Source organism: Bombina bombina, chromosome 8 (genome assembly GCF_027579735.1).
Source record: "Bombina bombina isolate aBomBom1 chromosome 8, aBomBom1.pri, whole genome shotgun sequence".
Lineage (NCBI taxonomy): Eukaryota > Metazoa > Chordata > Amphibia > Anura > Bombinatoridae > Bombina > Bombina bombina.
In genome coordinates this window covers 52,727,994-52,741,258 of record NC_069506.1, presented here as the reverse complement: position 1 = coordinate 52,741,258, position 13,265 = coordinate 52,727,994, and the positions used below count along the sequence as shown (strand labels likewise).

The 13,265-nt window shown below is 35.7% G+C and overlaps 1 protein-coding gene across 2 annotated transcripts in view; it reads left to right on the top strand.

Moving 5' to 3' along the window:
- Positions 1–13,265, top strand: part of CAMTA1 (calmodulin binding transcription activator 1) — a 181,446-nt gene that overhangs the window by 45,272 nt on the left and 122,909 nt on the right. For both annotated transcript variants that reach the window (XM_053690379.1, XM_053690380.1), the window contains exon 2: positions 10,647–10,789. In XM_053690379.1, coding sequence (XP_053546354.1) covers positions 10,647–10,789 — 143 coding nt within the window. The remainder of the gene's footprint in view (positions 1–10,646; positions 10,790–13,265) is intronic.

Here is a 13,265-nt window from a genome sequence, read left to right as displayed (position 1 = left end):
ATAAGTGTGCAGTATAGTGCAGAGGAGCATGTCTACGTCTTTTTGGTGTTTATGTATGTGATGCAATTTGATTGTTACTTTATACTTTTTTGTAAACGAAACAATTCTCACAGGATGGGGCTAGTTGGATGTAGCTAAAGAGAGAAGGCAATCAGTTCTGTTGTGGTGCTAGGAAGAAGAAAGGATCCAGCAGGAAGCTTGGTGCAAGGGGCTGATGTAGAATCAAGGCAGTTAGCATGATGTGGCCCTAGGAAGAAGCAAGTATACAACAAGGAGATAGTGAAGAACCATCATTGTGGCTTAAAGGCAGTGGGAGAATTCAGCCTGTTCTCTCCAGTTCTTAAGAGCCTGTTCCTAAAATGTAAAAACTGTATATGGTCTGTGTTATAGAGAAATTAGAGAACCTGTTGCTAAAATTTTGGAATCACACCAGAACCTGTTCCTAAAACTTTGGAATCCCACCACTGCTTAAAGGGTGTGGGACAGGACAAGAGGTCCAACACATAAACTCTGGCAATATGAAGCACCTCTCCATTAAGCATGGTTTGTAGCACAGACCTTTGGGTTAAATCCTGGTCATGGTACCAGGGATCTTCAGTGAAATTAATTCAGGAACACTAATTATAGACGCATACAGAAAGAGAAGTGTTCTACCAGGAACAAACAACAGCTCAGTAGCTTGTTCTATGGTGAATTACTAACCAAGGAGCAGTCTCTTTTAGCCCAATTGTGCTTTTCACAGAGGAGAACTTTCCTTAAGTTTATTAATCTGATCCCACCTAGTAAGGTCAGTCCAGCACCTAAATGCCAAACAATCCTCCTTTGAACAAGAAACATGACAACCTCAGATGATTCTTTTGGCCTTCATTGGGCCTCATCAGTGAGGTGCATATTCCATGATTATAGTCCATTCACACAGTCAAAAAATGTATCATGTGATGTCTTTTTTATTTAGGGAGCTGCATGGGTATAGATAGTAGTTCTTATCACATATGATGAGCAATACAACTCCCCCTTTTTTTTTTGCTATGAGCCAATCAGGAGCCAGAAGAAGTAGAATTAAAGAATAATTATTAACCAGTAGCCTGTTGGTCAACCAGCCATTAGGAGAGCCAGCAAATGTATTCCCTGATTGGTTAGCAACTTCTCACCTACCTGTTTAATACAGGTACAGGAGCCAATCGAATGCCAGACAGTCAGATGGGCACCTCCCATCTTGTGATACTAACACTGAGTTTGCCAGGATCTAGATTGCAAGTATTCCAACCAGTTATCGATATATAGTCAGGGGAAAGGGAACTTGCTGGGCTTATCTTTTTGGCAGCTCCTTTTTTTGTTGCTAATTATACCATAAAGACAACCTTCTACACTTGCCATACTAAAAACATCAGCTAAAATACCCATGTTATGTCAGTGATATCTCTGTTAAGTAAGAGTTGTACTGTTGAATAACATAGGAAAACAAAACCATGCTGTAACATTTAACATTTTATTTCTGTTTTAGTGTAACTAGCCATTGGATGGTCAAACATCTGATATGTTGCATGTTATACTCTGCTAAAAGGGACACTCAAGTCAAAATTAAACTTTAATGATTCAGATAGAGCATGATTCAGATAGAGCATACAGTTTTAAACATCTTTCCAATGTATGTCCATTAATAAAATGTACACAGTCTTTTTATAATTACAGGTTTTGAGTCACCATCTCCTACTGAGCATGTGCAAGAATTCACAGCATATGTGTTTATGCATTTGTGATTGGCTGATGGCTGTCACATGATACAGGGGGAGTGGAAATAGACATAACTTTGAAATTTGTCAGAAAAAATATACTACTAATTTAAAGTTCAGACTTAGGGGCTGATTTATTATATGGGGGGGGCGGACATGATACGCTATAGCGAATCATGTCCGCTCGACATCGATAAATGCAGACAGCATATGCTGTCTGCATTTATCATTGCACAAGCATTTCACAAGAAAGCAACCCCCTGCACATTCGTGGCCAATTGGCCGCCAGCAGGGGATGTCAATCATTCCAATCGTATCTGATTGGGATGATTGCAGGCGGACGAGTTAAGGAGCAGCGGTCTTAAGACTGCTGCTTCTTAACTCCTGATTCCGGCGAGCCAGAAGGTTTGCGCGCAATGAGCAGCATGCGCTGCTTAATAAATCGGCCCCTTAGTGCTATTGCATTGTCTTTTTTTTTTCCATATATTTGTTTTATTAGAGCAGTAACCATGCCTGTGAATTATAACTATTGGTAAGCAATATTGATAAAAAGATCTATGAATCTTTTCTGAATATTCACACAAAATGAAGCATATATGAAAAAGTAAATTAAATGGGGCATAATAAATAATAAAAAAAAAAAATAGAAGAGTTTAAGAGTTCCCCTCTGCATTATGTGTTTAATTTCTCCTAAAGTGTTAAACATTTAGGCAGACTGATGAAGATAACATTCATGTATACTCATGTATCTCTTCTTGGCAGTAGCACTGGTATGCATGTGTGTCTGTTTCTGTGTCCCTTTAGCAAGGCAGAAGAGTTAGAATTTGTCTAAAAATAATCTGAGGTGACATAAAAAAGCAGTTTAAAGAGACCGTAAAGTCAAAATGAATTTTAATGATTCAGATAGGGTGTGCCCTGTTAAACAACGTTCCAATTTACTTTTATTATCAAATTTGCTTTGTCCTCTTATATCCTTCTAGGATCTAGGTAGGTTTCTAGGAGCTCAGGAGCATGCACTTCATTATTCAATAGCAACAGTGTTTTGAAACATTGTTGAAAATACTTTAGTCATAGAATACTGACGTTTTGAGCCTACCTAGATGTATTCTCAAAATAAAGATTCTTAAAGAACAAAGCAAATTTGATAATAGGGGGACGAATTATAGGTGGCAAATTTGATAATAGGGGGCCCCTGTTACGCTGGAAACAGCAGTTATGAAACAGCGGTTTTAAGACCGCTGCTCCTTAAAGGGACACTGAACCCAATTTTTTTATTTCGTGATTTAGATAGAGCATGCAATTTTAAGCAACTTTCTCATTTACTCCTATTATCAATTTTTCTTCGATCTCTTGCTATCTTTATTTGAAAAAGATGGCATCTAAGCTTTTTTCTTGGTTCAGACCCTGGACAGCACTTTTTTATTGGTGGATGAATTTAACCACCAATCAGCAAGGACAACCCAGGTTGTTCCCCAAAAATGGGCTGGCATCTAAACTTACATTCTTGCATTTCAAATAAAGATACCAAGAGAATAAAGAAAATTTGATAATAGGAGTAATATAGAAAGTTGCTTAAAATGTCATGCTCTATCTGAATCATGAAAGAAAAAATGTGAGTTCAGTGTCCCTTTAACTGGTCCACTGCCTCTGAGGCTGCGGACATCAATCCGCCTCATCCTATACGATCTGGCTGATTGATACCCCCTGCTATCAGCCGATTGGCCGCAAATCTGCAGGGGGCAGCATTGCACAAGCAGTTCACAAGAACTGCTTGTGCTATGATAAATGCCGACAGCATTCATCAATGTCTGTCAGACATGATCCGCTGAGCGGATCATGTCGGACAGACCATTGATAAATCGTCCCCTAGAATTAAATTGTTTAAAGGGACAGTAAAGTAAAAAAAAAATATTTCATGATTTAAATAGGGCATGTCATTTTAAACAACTTTCCAATTTACTTTTATTACCAATTTTGCTTTCTTCTCTTGGTAGTCTTAGTTGAAAGCTAAATCTAGGAAGTTCATGTGTTAATTTCTTAGACCTTGAAGACTGCCTCTAATCTGAAAGCATTTTGACGGTTTCTCACCACTAGAGGGCGGTAGTTCATGTGTTTCATATAGATAACATTGAGCTCAGGCACGTGAAGCTCCTAGGAGTCAGCACTGATTGGCTAAAAATGCAAGTCTGTCAAAAGAACTGAAATAAGGGGGCAGTTTGCAGAGGCATAGATACAAGGTAATCACAGAGGTAAAAAGTATATTATTATAACTGTGTTGGTTATGCAATATTGGGGAATGGGTAATAAAGGGATTATCTACCTTTTTAAACAACAAAAATTCTGGTGTTTACTGTTCCTTTAAAACTGCAGGCTCTATATGAATCATGAAAATGTAATTTTGACATTACTGTCCCTTTTAATTATTTTTACTGTGTCCCTTTAAATGAAAGCTTTATGCAATATAAATGATTTGTAAATCATCTTTCTTTTTTTTATAAATCCAGTAACTCATTGTTCTTCACAACCAAGTAAATTACTTGGAAACTACTTTGTGACTGAATTCACAAAAGCTGTTGGTTTTATTTGTAACAAGTTACTTAAGAGGTGAGATTTTTCTACATTGTACTAAACAAAACAGATTTCATTTGTAGCAGATAATGTAGACCTCCACAAGTGGCAATGTTTATTTGAATAATAATATTTTATTACTGTATTGTGTGAAATGCACATACAGATGGAATGTAATTCATGTATGAAGAATTAAATACACCTAAATGTGTTCTTAAATGGCTATGAAACCCCAAAAATGTATTTTGTGATTCAGACAGAGCATACAATTTGAAAAAAAATTCCAATTTGCTTAGTTCTCCTGGTATTCTTTGTTGATGAGATACTTCTGTAGGTGTCTGAAAACACTACATGGCAGGAAATAAGGCTGCAATCTAGTGTTGTTGCAAATAGATAACTTTATTGCTGCCATATAGTGCTGTACACCCCTGAGTATATATCCCTGCTTTTCAACAAAAGATAACAAGAGAATGAAGTAAATTAGAACATTTTTAAAATGGTTTGCTCTATCTGAATCATAAAATAAATATTTTGGGTTTCATGTTTGTTGATTACTTTGTGCTACATTGTAACTACAAATAAGATTTGCCTTAATTTGTCTGTTGCATTTTAATAGTTAAATGAGCTATAAGAGAAAAGCGTTTTATTCTGTTTAGATTTAGAGGCTCTTCATAAAAAGCAACTGCCAGCTGCAGTTGTATCCATTAATTATTCCATTGTTTCTAAACAACATTGCCTGTATTTTTTTAACTAGAGATCCTTTGAGATCTGTCATTAAATAGCACATTATGATACTGATATAAACAATTTCCTTGGAGGGGCTTTGTAAGGTTGCTCAGTAAACACAGAATAAAGTGTAAACACCGTATTCTACAGACAGAAGGTCGCTATTAACCTCTGCAGCAGAAATGTAGTATATTTTATTAGCACCTGGGAGAAAGGACAGATATTGTGTTTGACTCAGAGATGTTGTGAGAAGGGGGCTGGCCTGGTGATGTCAGACAGATGTCACTCTCTGCAGCAAACGTGCCGTGCATAGTAATGAATTAGTAGAAGGAGATGACATCAGCTGCACTGCAGCACTCTGCACCACAAACACAACAAAGACATTTCGGAGAAATACGACTACATGTTTATACTGACCAATTTTTAAATATCTTCATTTTTGTTTCTGATACCTTTTGGTATTTTCTACCTATTTGGGTTTTTTTTTTTATTACTAATAAGCACCTCTCAGCCAGAGTGTTAAAATGTTATATTAAACAAAAAGCTGGAAAATTAATTCATCTGCTTTTTTTTGGCAGAAAGTGATATCATTAAATAGAAATAGTCTACTGAATTTATCCTGGTCATGGTCATTATAAATGTTAAACCTGTGTGTGATGAGCACTACATTGTTACAGATCTGCATGCCAGATAAATGGTTTTAACTTTCAGTTTGTTAGCAAAATTTGCATTGTTCTGTAGTCCAACAACATATCCTTTGAAAGCATCTTAAAGGGGAAAAGACAAGTGAATTTATACTGGAGTATCCTGGTTATGATCATTTATATGAATGTGTAATATTTATGTTTTTCAATTATATATATATATATATATATATTAGATTTTGGGTTTATAATAGCACTGCATTTCTAAAGCAGTGCATACCAAATAAAGGCCAGATTAAATATGGAGGGCAAAATTGCATTTTTGGTGATCACGATATTTGCACTCCACTCGTAATACCAGCTAACGCAATTGTGTGCTGGTATTTGAAGTGACCTGCAATGTGAACGCAACCTCGTATTCGCATTGCATGGATGCTTTGCGCTCAATGGGAGCCTTGTTCTCATGCTGTCAGACACGGCATAAGAACCTAGCGCAGCGAAGGGGGTAAGTCACACAGCGATGGGCAGCAAATTTAAATATATATATATATATATATATATTTGAATATATCCATATATATGTATGTGTATATACACATATTAACACACACACACATATATATATATATATATATATATATATATATTTAAATTTGCTGCCCATCGCTGCAAATTATATAATTTACAGGGAACTCACAGTTCTCCATAGACTACTATGTAAAGGCACTTTTCAGTGATGTTTGTTTTTAACACCCCACACCTGCCAACTTTAACCCCTAAAACTGCTTTGTGCATTTTTTAAAAATTTTTTTATTAAAAAATGCTATTTTTTTAATAAAAAAATAAAGTATATTTATTTTGGGGCAATTTGGGGCACTTTTGGAAAATTAACCAGAGATCTGATCTCTGGTTAATTTTTCGAGCATTAAATGCTACCGCAAGCTCGCGTTAGCAATAACCAGCCACTTGTAATGGATTGTTATTTATTGCGCACCCGTAAACAATAAAGATGACTAAGGTGTAGACTGTCCCTTTAATAAAAGGGTCCCTTCATTAGGATTGCACATATTTTGTATAAACTGGCTGCTATGCCCCTCCCAACCTGCTGTACGAATGGTAGTTCCGCCCCTGCATGGGCTTTATTCAGAAAGACATAATTTTTTCAAGTTTATTAGCTTTAATTTTCATTGTATTTTCACCCATATTCTAAAAGAAAAGCAGGGAAAATACATAGCCCGATATACTGTAAAAGTGCGAATGGTAGCGACTTTTCAAACAGCGCTTGGGGGATGGGCAGAGAAATTGGGGTGTTTTTATGTTCAGTGGTTTCTTTTGTAGTTTTTTTTATTTTAAGCATTTTTAAAATTTCAGTACATTTATTTCCCTGCAACTAAACGTAAGGGGTCCTGTTTGTGCCCAGTCTCTAGAGCACTGGTTTTCCAACTTGACCTTATGCCTCTCTAACAGGCCAGATCTTGAGTATATCTGAACTGGAGCACAGGTGAAATAGTTTTTTTTTATTGCCATTTCAAGCCAATATGGTGTGATATTTTACAAGCCAATTTATTTTCCTATAGCATCAAACCATGTATATCACCTGGACTGTTTAATTTTGAATAGCAGCTTGAATTTATCAAGCAGTTATGACATAAGTTGGCAGTCTCGCTTGATTTTGAATAAGGGCCCATGTGCTCCAAATAGGGTGAGTGAAGTGGAGCGAGTTGGCTGCATGCTAATTTAATATAAAAAAATAATAATTTATAGACAAGGGGATCCAGGGAGTGGCATACTACCAAGCCTGTCTTATACCCTAAAAAAATCTAGCATTGCAGTAACTAACCAGCATTTAAACACTTTCACCTTGTCATAAATCTAAAAAGTAAGTTCATAGCGTAGTATGAACATTAAAATCCTAATTACAGCAGCCATCAACGTTTAAATGAATATGTTGTTTGGATAATTCACTACTCAATTTGACATTTAAACACTGCAGTTGTACATAGCAGTGCTTTGAGCAATGAATTTCATTGGAACTGTGGAGATACAGAGCCACTCTCCCTCCCATGAGGTAAATATTACAGACAAACCAACTCTCTTTATCAGTCTGTTTTTGTTGATTGGAATGACATATATGCATAAATGGTTTTAAAAAGTAATAATTTTATGTGTGGAATAGACTTTTACCACCAAACCATATTACAGTTAGTATAATGAATTCTACATATGATTCTTAGTTTATCTGCTTGCCACAACTGCAATTGCAAACACACATAACAGGACTATAGAGCTAGCATTTAAAATCCCACTGTACCTCTCCTTGCTTCTTTTTGGACCACTAGGTATTGCAAATTCAGGAGAGCTGGCACCTTTCACTGTTTAGGGGTACTACAGCAATGAACAGTAAAAGTAATAAACTGCCACTGCAGAGGACTATGGTATGAAAATATGATATGCCCCAAAAACAAATATAATGCAAGACTGGGAAACTCGGGGGTGGAGTCTAGGTCCTCTGGGGCAGACTGATTGTGCATGTGCTTGAGTGTGTTTGTTAACTCTCTGAGCTTAGTTTGGTTGGTCCCTTGTTGCTTTTAAAGATACCAGACATTAAATGTGGGGCAAATAGAAGGAGCTACAGCATGCCAAAGCTATCAGTTTAAGACAATCAAGCAAATTGCAGGTTGATTGGGATATCTGCACTTACATAAAGGTGAGATCACATCTCAGTTGATAAATGTAACCATGTGTCTTAACAAAAAACTAGAATGTGATCCTAATCATGTAAAATGCACCTGTTATTATATCACATCCAATACGTACATGTCTTCCATACACCATCTACATTTAAAAGCCGTGCTCGGTATGATAGCCAAAGAGAACATGTATCACAACAGTAACAATCATTACCAATGCAATATACCCCATTGCCAACACTCTAAGGAGGAGCTATGTTTGAAATCCAGGGAGAATATATACATATACTCTAAATCATCATACACTGTACATTCTATCACTGAAACAATGATAGCTTTTAAAAAGGGCATTTGTTTCCAATAAAGATGTGCATTCATTTTTAGAGGAAAGCACCGAAATCTGATTTTCGCTTTTGTAAACGAAAACGAATATCTGAATGAATGCACCAGCAAAATTTAAAGAAAACGAAAAAATCCTTTGGAAATTCGTCAGTTTTTATTGGTTTTCTTTAAATTCATTTTAAAGGCTTAATACTTGTACAGGTCCTGGGAGCCGAATGGCTAAGCTTTATGTTAGCGTGGCCAGGACTCTGGCAAGAAGAGGCTCGTGTTAGCGTGCTCTAGGGTTAGTATGTAGCTACAGGTAAAAAAAAAATAGACGTTTAGAAAGAGAGAGCCCATATTGAACAAAACGTCATAAACGATTATTAGATAATCAAGCTTTTAAACACAGCTGTGGCTAAAGGTGCATAATTAATCGGGGAAGTCAATATAATCAGACTTGTTACCCAAGAAAATTAGACAAGTTTAGGATTGTGTCTGCAAGTCTTTTAAAAGAATTATCTAGCAAGTCCCTGGAGAAAGATGTGGCTTCCAGTTGCTTGAAATTTGCAAATGTATTGCTAAATCACAAAAAAATCTGTCTGTTCTGATGAGTTGAGTAATTAATTACAAATGTGTTAAATAGATTGTGTGTACTTTTATATAGCCCTGTTTTTATGCTCTGTTTCTGCCTTACATACATTTGTGTCGTGGTTTATTTGTATTAAATATGATGTTTTAAAACACAATTTATTGCATATTTGAAAACAAAATCCACAATTTAGAGTCATTTTGTATTTAAAAGGGAACCTGCAAATATGACAGGCTTTAATTTACTAAAGAAATGTAATGGGAAATACAACTTCACATTCAAAGGAACAGTAAAGTCAAAATTAAACTTTAATGGCTCAGATAGAGTGTACAATTTTAAACAAATTTCCAATTTACTTCTGTTATAAAAAAAATGCTTTTGTTGTCTTAGTATCCTTTATTGAAGAGTATGCCAGAAGCAGCAATGCAATACTAAGAGCAAGCTGAACACATCGGGTGAGCCAATAACAAAAGGCATATAAGAGCAACGACCAATCAGCAGCTAGCTCCCAGTAGTGCATTGCTGCTCCTAAGCTTACCTAGGTATGATCCTACTTAGGTATAGTTTTCAGCAAAGGATACCAAGAGAACTAAACAAATTGGAAAAGAGAAGTAAATTGGAAAGTGGTTTAAAATGGTATTCTTTATCTGAATCATGAAAGATATGTTGGGAGATTTGTACATTTTAAAAATAAAATAATTATCTATTTTGTGTTTAAACACATAGCTTAAAGGGACAGTCTACACCAGAATTTTTATTGTTTTAAAAGATAGATAATCCCTTTATTACCCATTTCCCAGTTTTGCATAACTAACACAGTTATAATAATATACTTTTAATCTCTGTGATTATCTTGTATCTAAGCCTCTGCAAACTGCCCCTTTTTTCAGTTCTTTTGACAGACTTGCAGTCTAGCCAATCAGTGCCTGCTCCCAGATAACTTCTCGTGCATGAGCACAGTGTTATCTATATGAAAAATATATGAAAAATAAATTAGCATATGAACCTCCTAGGTTAAGCTTTCAACTAAGAATACCAAGAGAACAAAGCAAAATTGGTGATAAAAGTAAATTGGAAAATTGTTTAAAATTGCATGCTCTATCTGAATCATGAAAGTTTACTTTGGCCTAGACTGTCCCTTTAAGTTGCTTATACAAGTACATTGCATCTCCTCCTGATAAGGATACATCCAGTAAGCCAATCAGGCACAGCATACTTGTGTACCTGCCAAAACACTAGTCTTATAGCACTCTAGAATGGCACAGCAAAGGGTAGGGTGTGCAAATTTAAATTTGTACATATATGTTTTATTGCATACAATTGCTGAAAAGAATGCTATACTTCTGTCAAACAACATATTTTAATTTCCTAGATAACCAATTTAGAATGTCGATCCTGGAACGTCTGGAGCAGATGGAAAGAAGAATGGCTGAGATGACCAGCTCTCAACAGCATAAGCAGAATTTAGGCGGAGGCAACGTAGGGGGAGTGAATAGCGGAGGGAACCAATCACAGGTGATCTTTACATAGCTCACTACAGTTTAAATAACTGAGAAACAACTGCTGTATGTCTTCATCTCCATAGGTTATAATTTAATGTCAGTATACATTGTTCTTAGTATTTATATAATGCTATCAATATCATGGGTGACTGATTTGGAACACGTATCAGTAGATTAATTTAGATAGAGCCCATTCTGAGAAAAAGGAGCAAGCTAGATAACATGGGGCATATTTGTATCAGTGATGGCCAATTTTATACGTCATGGGGATGCAGATCAATGTTTTAGAAGCCTTAAAGGGTTGGTACAGATAAAATTAAAAATTATTAGACTAGGTGTTAGTTATATCATATCATTTGATTTCTTTTATATTAAAAAATAAATGAAAATAATAGTTTCCACTGTTATTAATTAACAACTTCACATGCAATATGCTAAAAACATACAGGTAACAATATATACCAGACTCCATCTAGATATGGCTCCATTTATTTTTTTATATTTTAAAGGGTGTTTCTTCTATCTCTCCCACACCCTAATAAATTTGGTAATATAAATAAAATATTCACAACCAATATCACTTTACAATAAAGTACATTATTAGTTATTAACCAAAAACTCACAGAGTAATCTCTTTGCTGTTAAACTCTCTCTCTCTCTGCTGTTCAGCCCTGTCTCTGCTTTTCAACTCTGTGTCTGATGTTCGATTGCTCTCTCTTTGCCGCTCAACTCTTTCTTTGCTCACAAGCTGCCTGCCCCCCCCCCCCTAATCAGACACCACCAAAAAGGCGCAGAGAATTCTCCCAACTCCTTTTCCACACGTTCACCTCCACAGATTGCAGGGAACTGTTGTTCCCCTGCTGCAGAGCTGCTAACAGCTGCAGATATGACTTGCCATAGTGTTGCAATGGACATAAAAATAATACCTAGCGCAAGCTTTGCGCATGCATATTAAAAAAATTAAATAAGTAAGCAGTCATGCTGAAAAATGGACGTTTTGGCATCTCTTTAAAAAGTTTTTGGGGACAAAGGGACAGCGTGTTAAAAATAACAGGAAAATTCCGATATAAATGGGATGTCTGGTCACTGTAATATAGGGAGTCCAAAACAGCTGACTTATTTTGTGCAAGAGAAACCGCATCTCTTAAAACTATAACCACTGGTAGATCTTGAGGGTTGTGTTTGGGAACCTTTTTTAATGCCCTTATGTAATATTATCCCCTAAGTGAATCTTATCTCTGCTTCTCCTCACCCATGAATTGCCTGCATTATTCTAACTGTATCTGAATAATAGATTATACTATTATACTTGGTCCCAAACTTTCATATATGCGATCCATCTTTGTTTTGTTTGGGTTTTTTATTTTTTTGAGTGTAAGATTAATATGAAAGTGTAAGAGAAGTAAATTGGATATCCATTTAAATATGAATGCTCAATCTGAATCAAGAAATAAAATGGAGTTTAAATCCCTTTAAGGGACACAACAGTCAAAATTTAAATATTTTTGATTCAGACAAAGCATTTGATTTTAAAAGACTTTGCAGTTTACTTCTGGTATGAAATTTACTTTGTTCTCTTAGCATCCTTTATTAAAAATAATACCTAGGTAGGCATAGGAGCAGTAATGGACTACTGGGAGCTAGCTGGTGATTGGTGGCTACACACATTTGTCTTATTAGTCGCTCACCAGATATTTTCAACTTATTTTCAGCAAGCTCACAGTATTGCATTGTTGCTGCCTTTAACTATGTATTTAACATCTGCAGTTTTTTTAAGGACATATAAGTAATAGTGAAATAAAAAAAAATTCTGTCCATTTAAAGGGATACTAAACCCATTTTTTTTCCTTTCATGATTCAGATAGAGCATGCAATTTTAAGCAACTTTCTAATTTACTCCTATTATCAATTTTTCTTTGTTCTCATGTTATCTTTATTTGAAAAAGGAATATAAGCTTTAGAGCTGGCCCATTTTTGGTTCACTACCTAGGTAGCGCTTGCTGATTGGTGGCTAAATGTAGCAAACCAATCAGCAAGCTGTACACAGGTGCTGAACCAAAAATGGGCCAGCTCATAACCTTACATTCTTGCTTTTGCAAATAAAGATAGCAAGAGAAGGAAGAAAAATGAATAATAGGAGTCAATTAGAAAGTTGCTTAAAACTGCATGCTCTAACTGAATCATGAAAGAAAAAAAAGAAAACAATTGGGTGTAGTATCCCTTTAAAGGACCAGTCAACACATTAGATTTGCATAATCAACAAATGCAAGATAACAAGACAATGCAATAGCACTTAGTCTGAACTACAAATGAGTAGTAGATTTTTTTTATAACAAATTTCAAAGTTATGTATATTTCCACTCCCCTTGTACCATGTGATAGCAATCAGCCAATCACAAATGCATATACGTATAGTCTGTGAATTATTGCACATGCTCAGTAGGATCTGGTGACTCAAAAAATGTAAATATAAAAGACTGTGCACATTT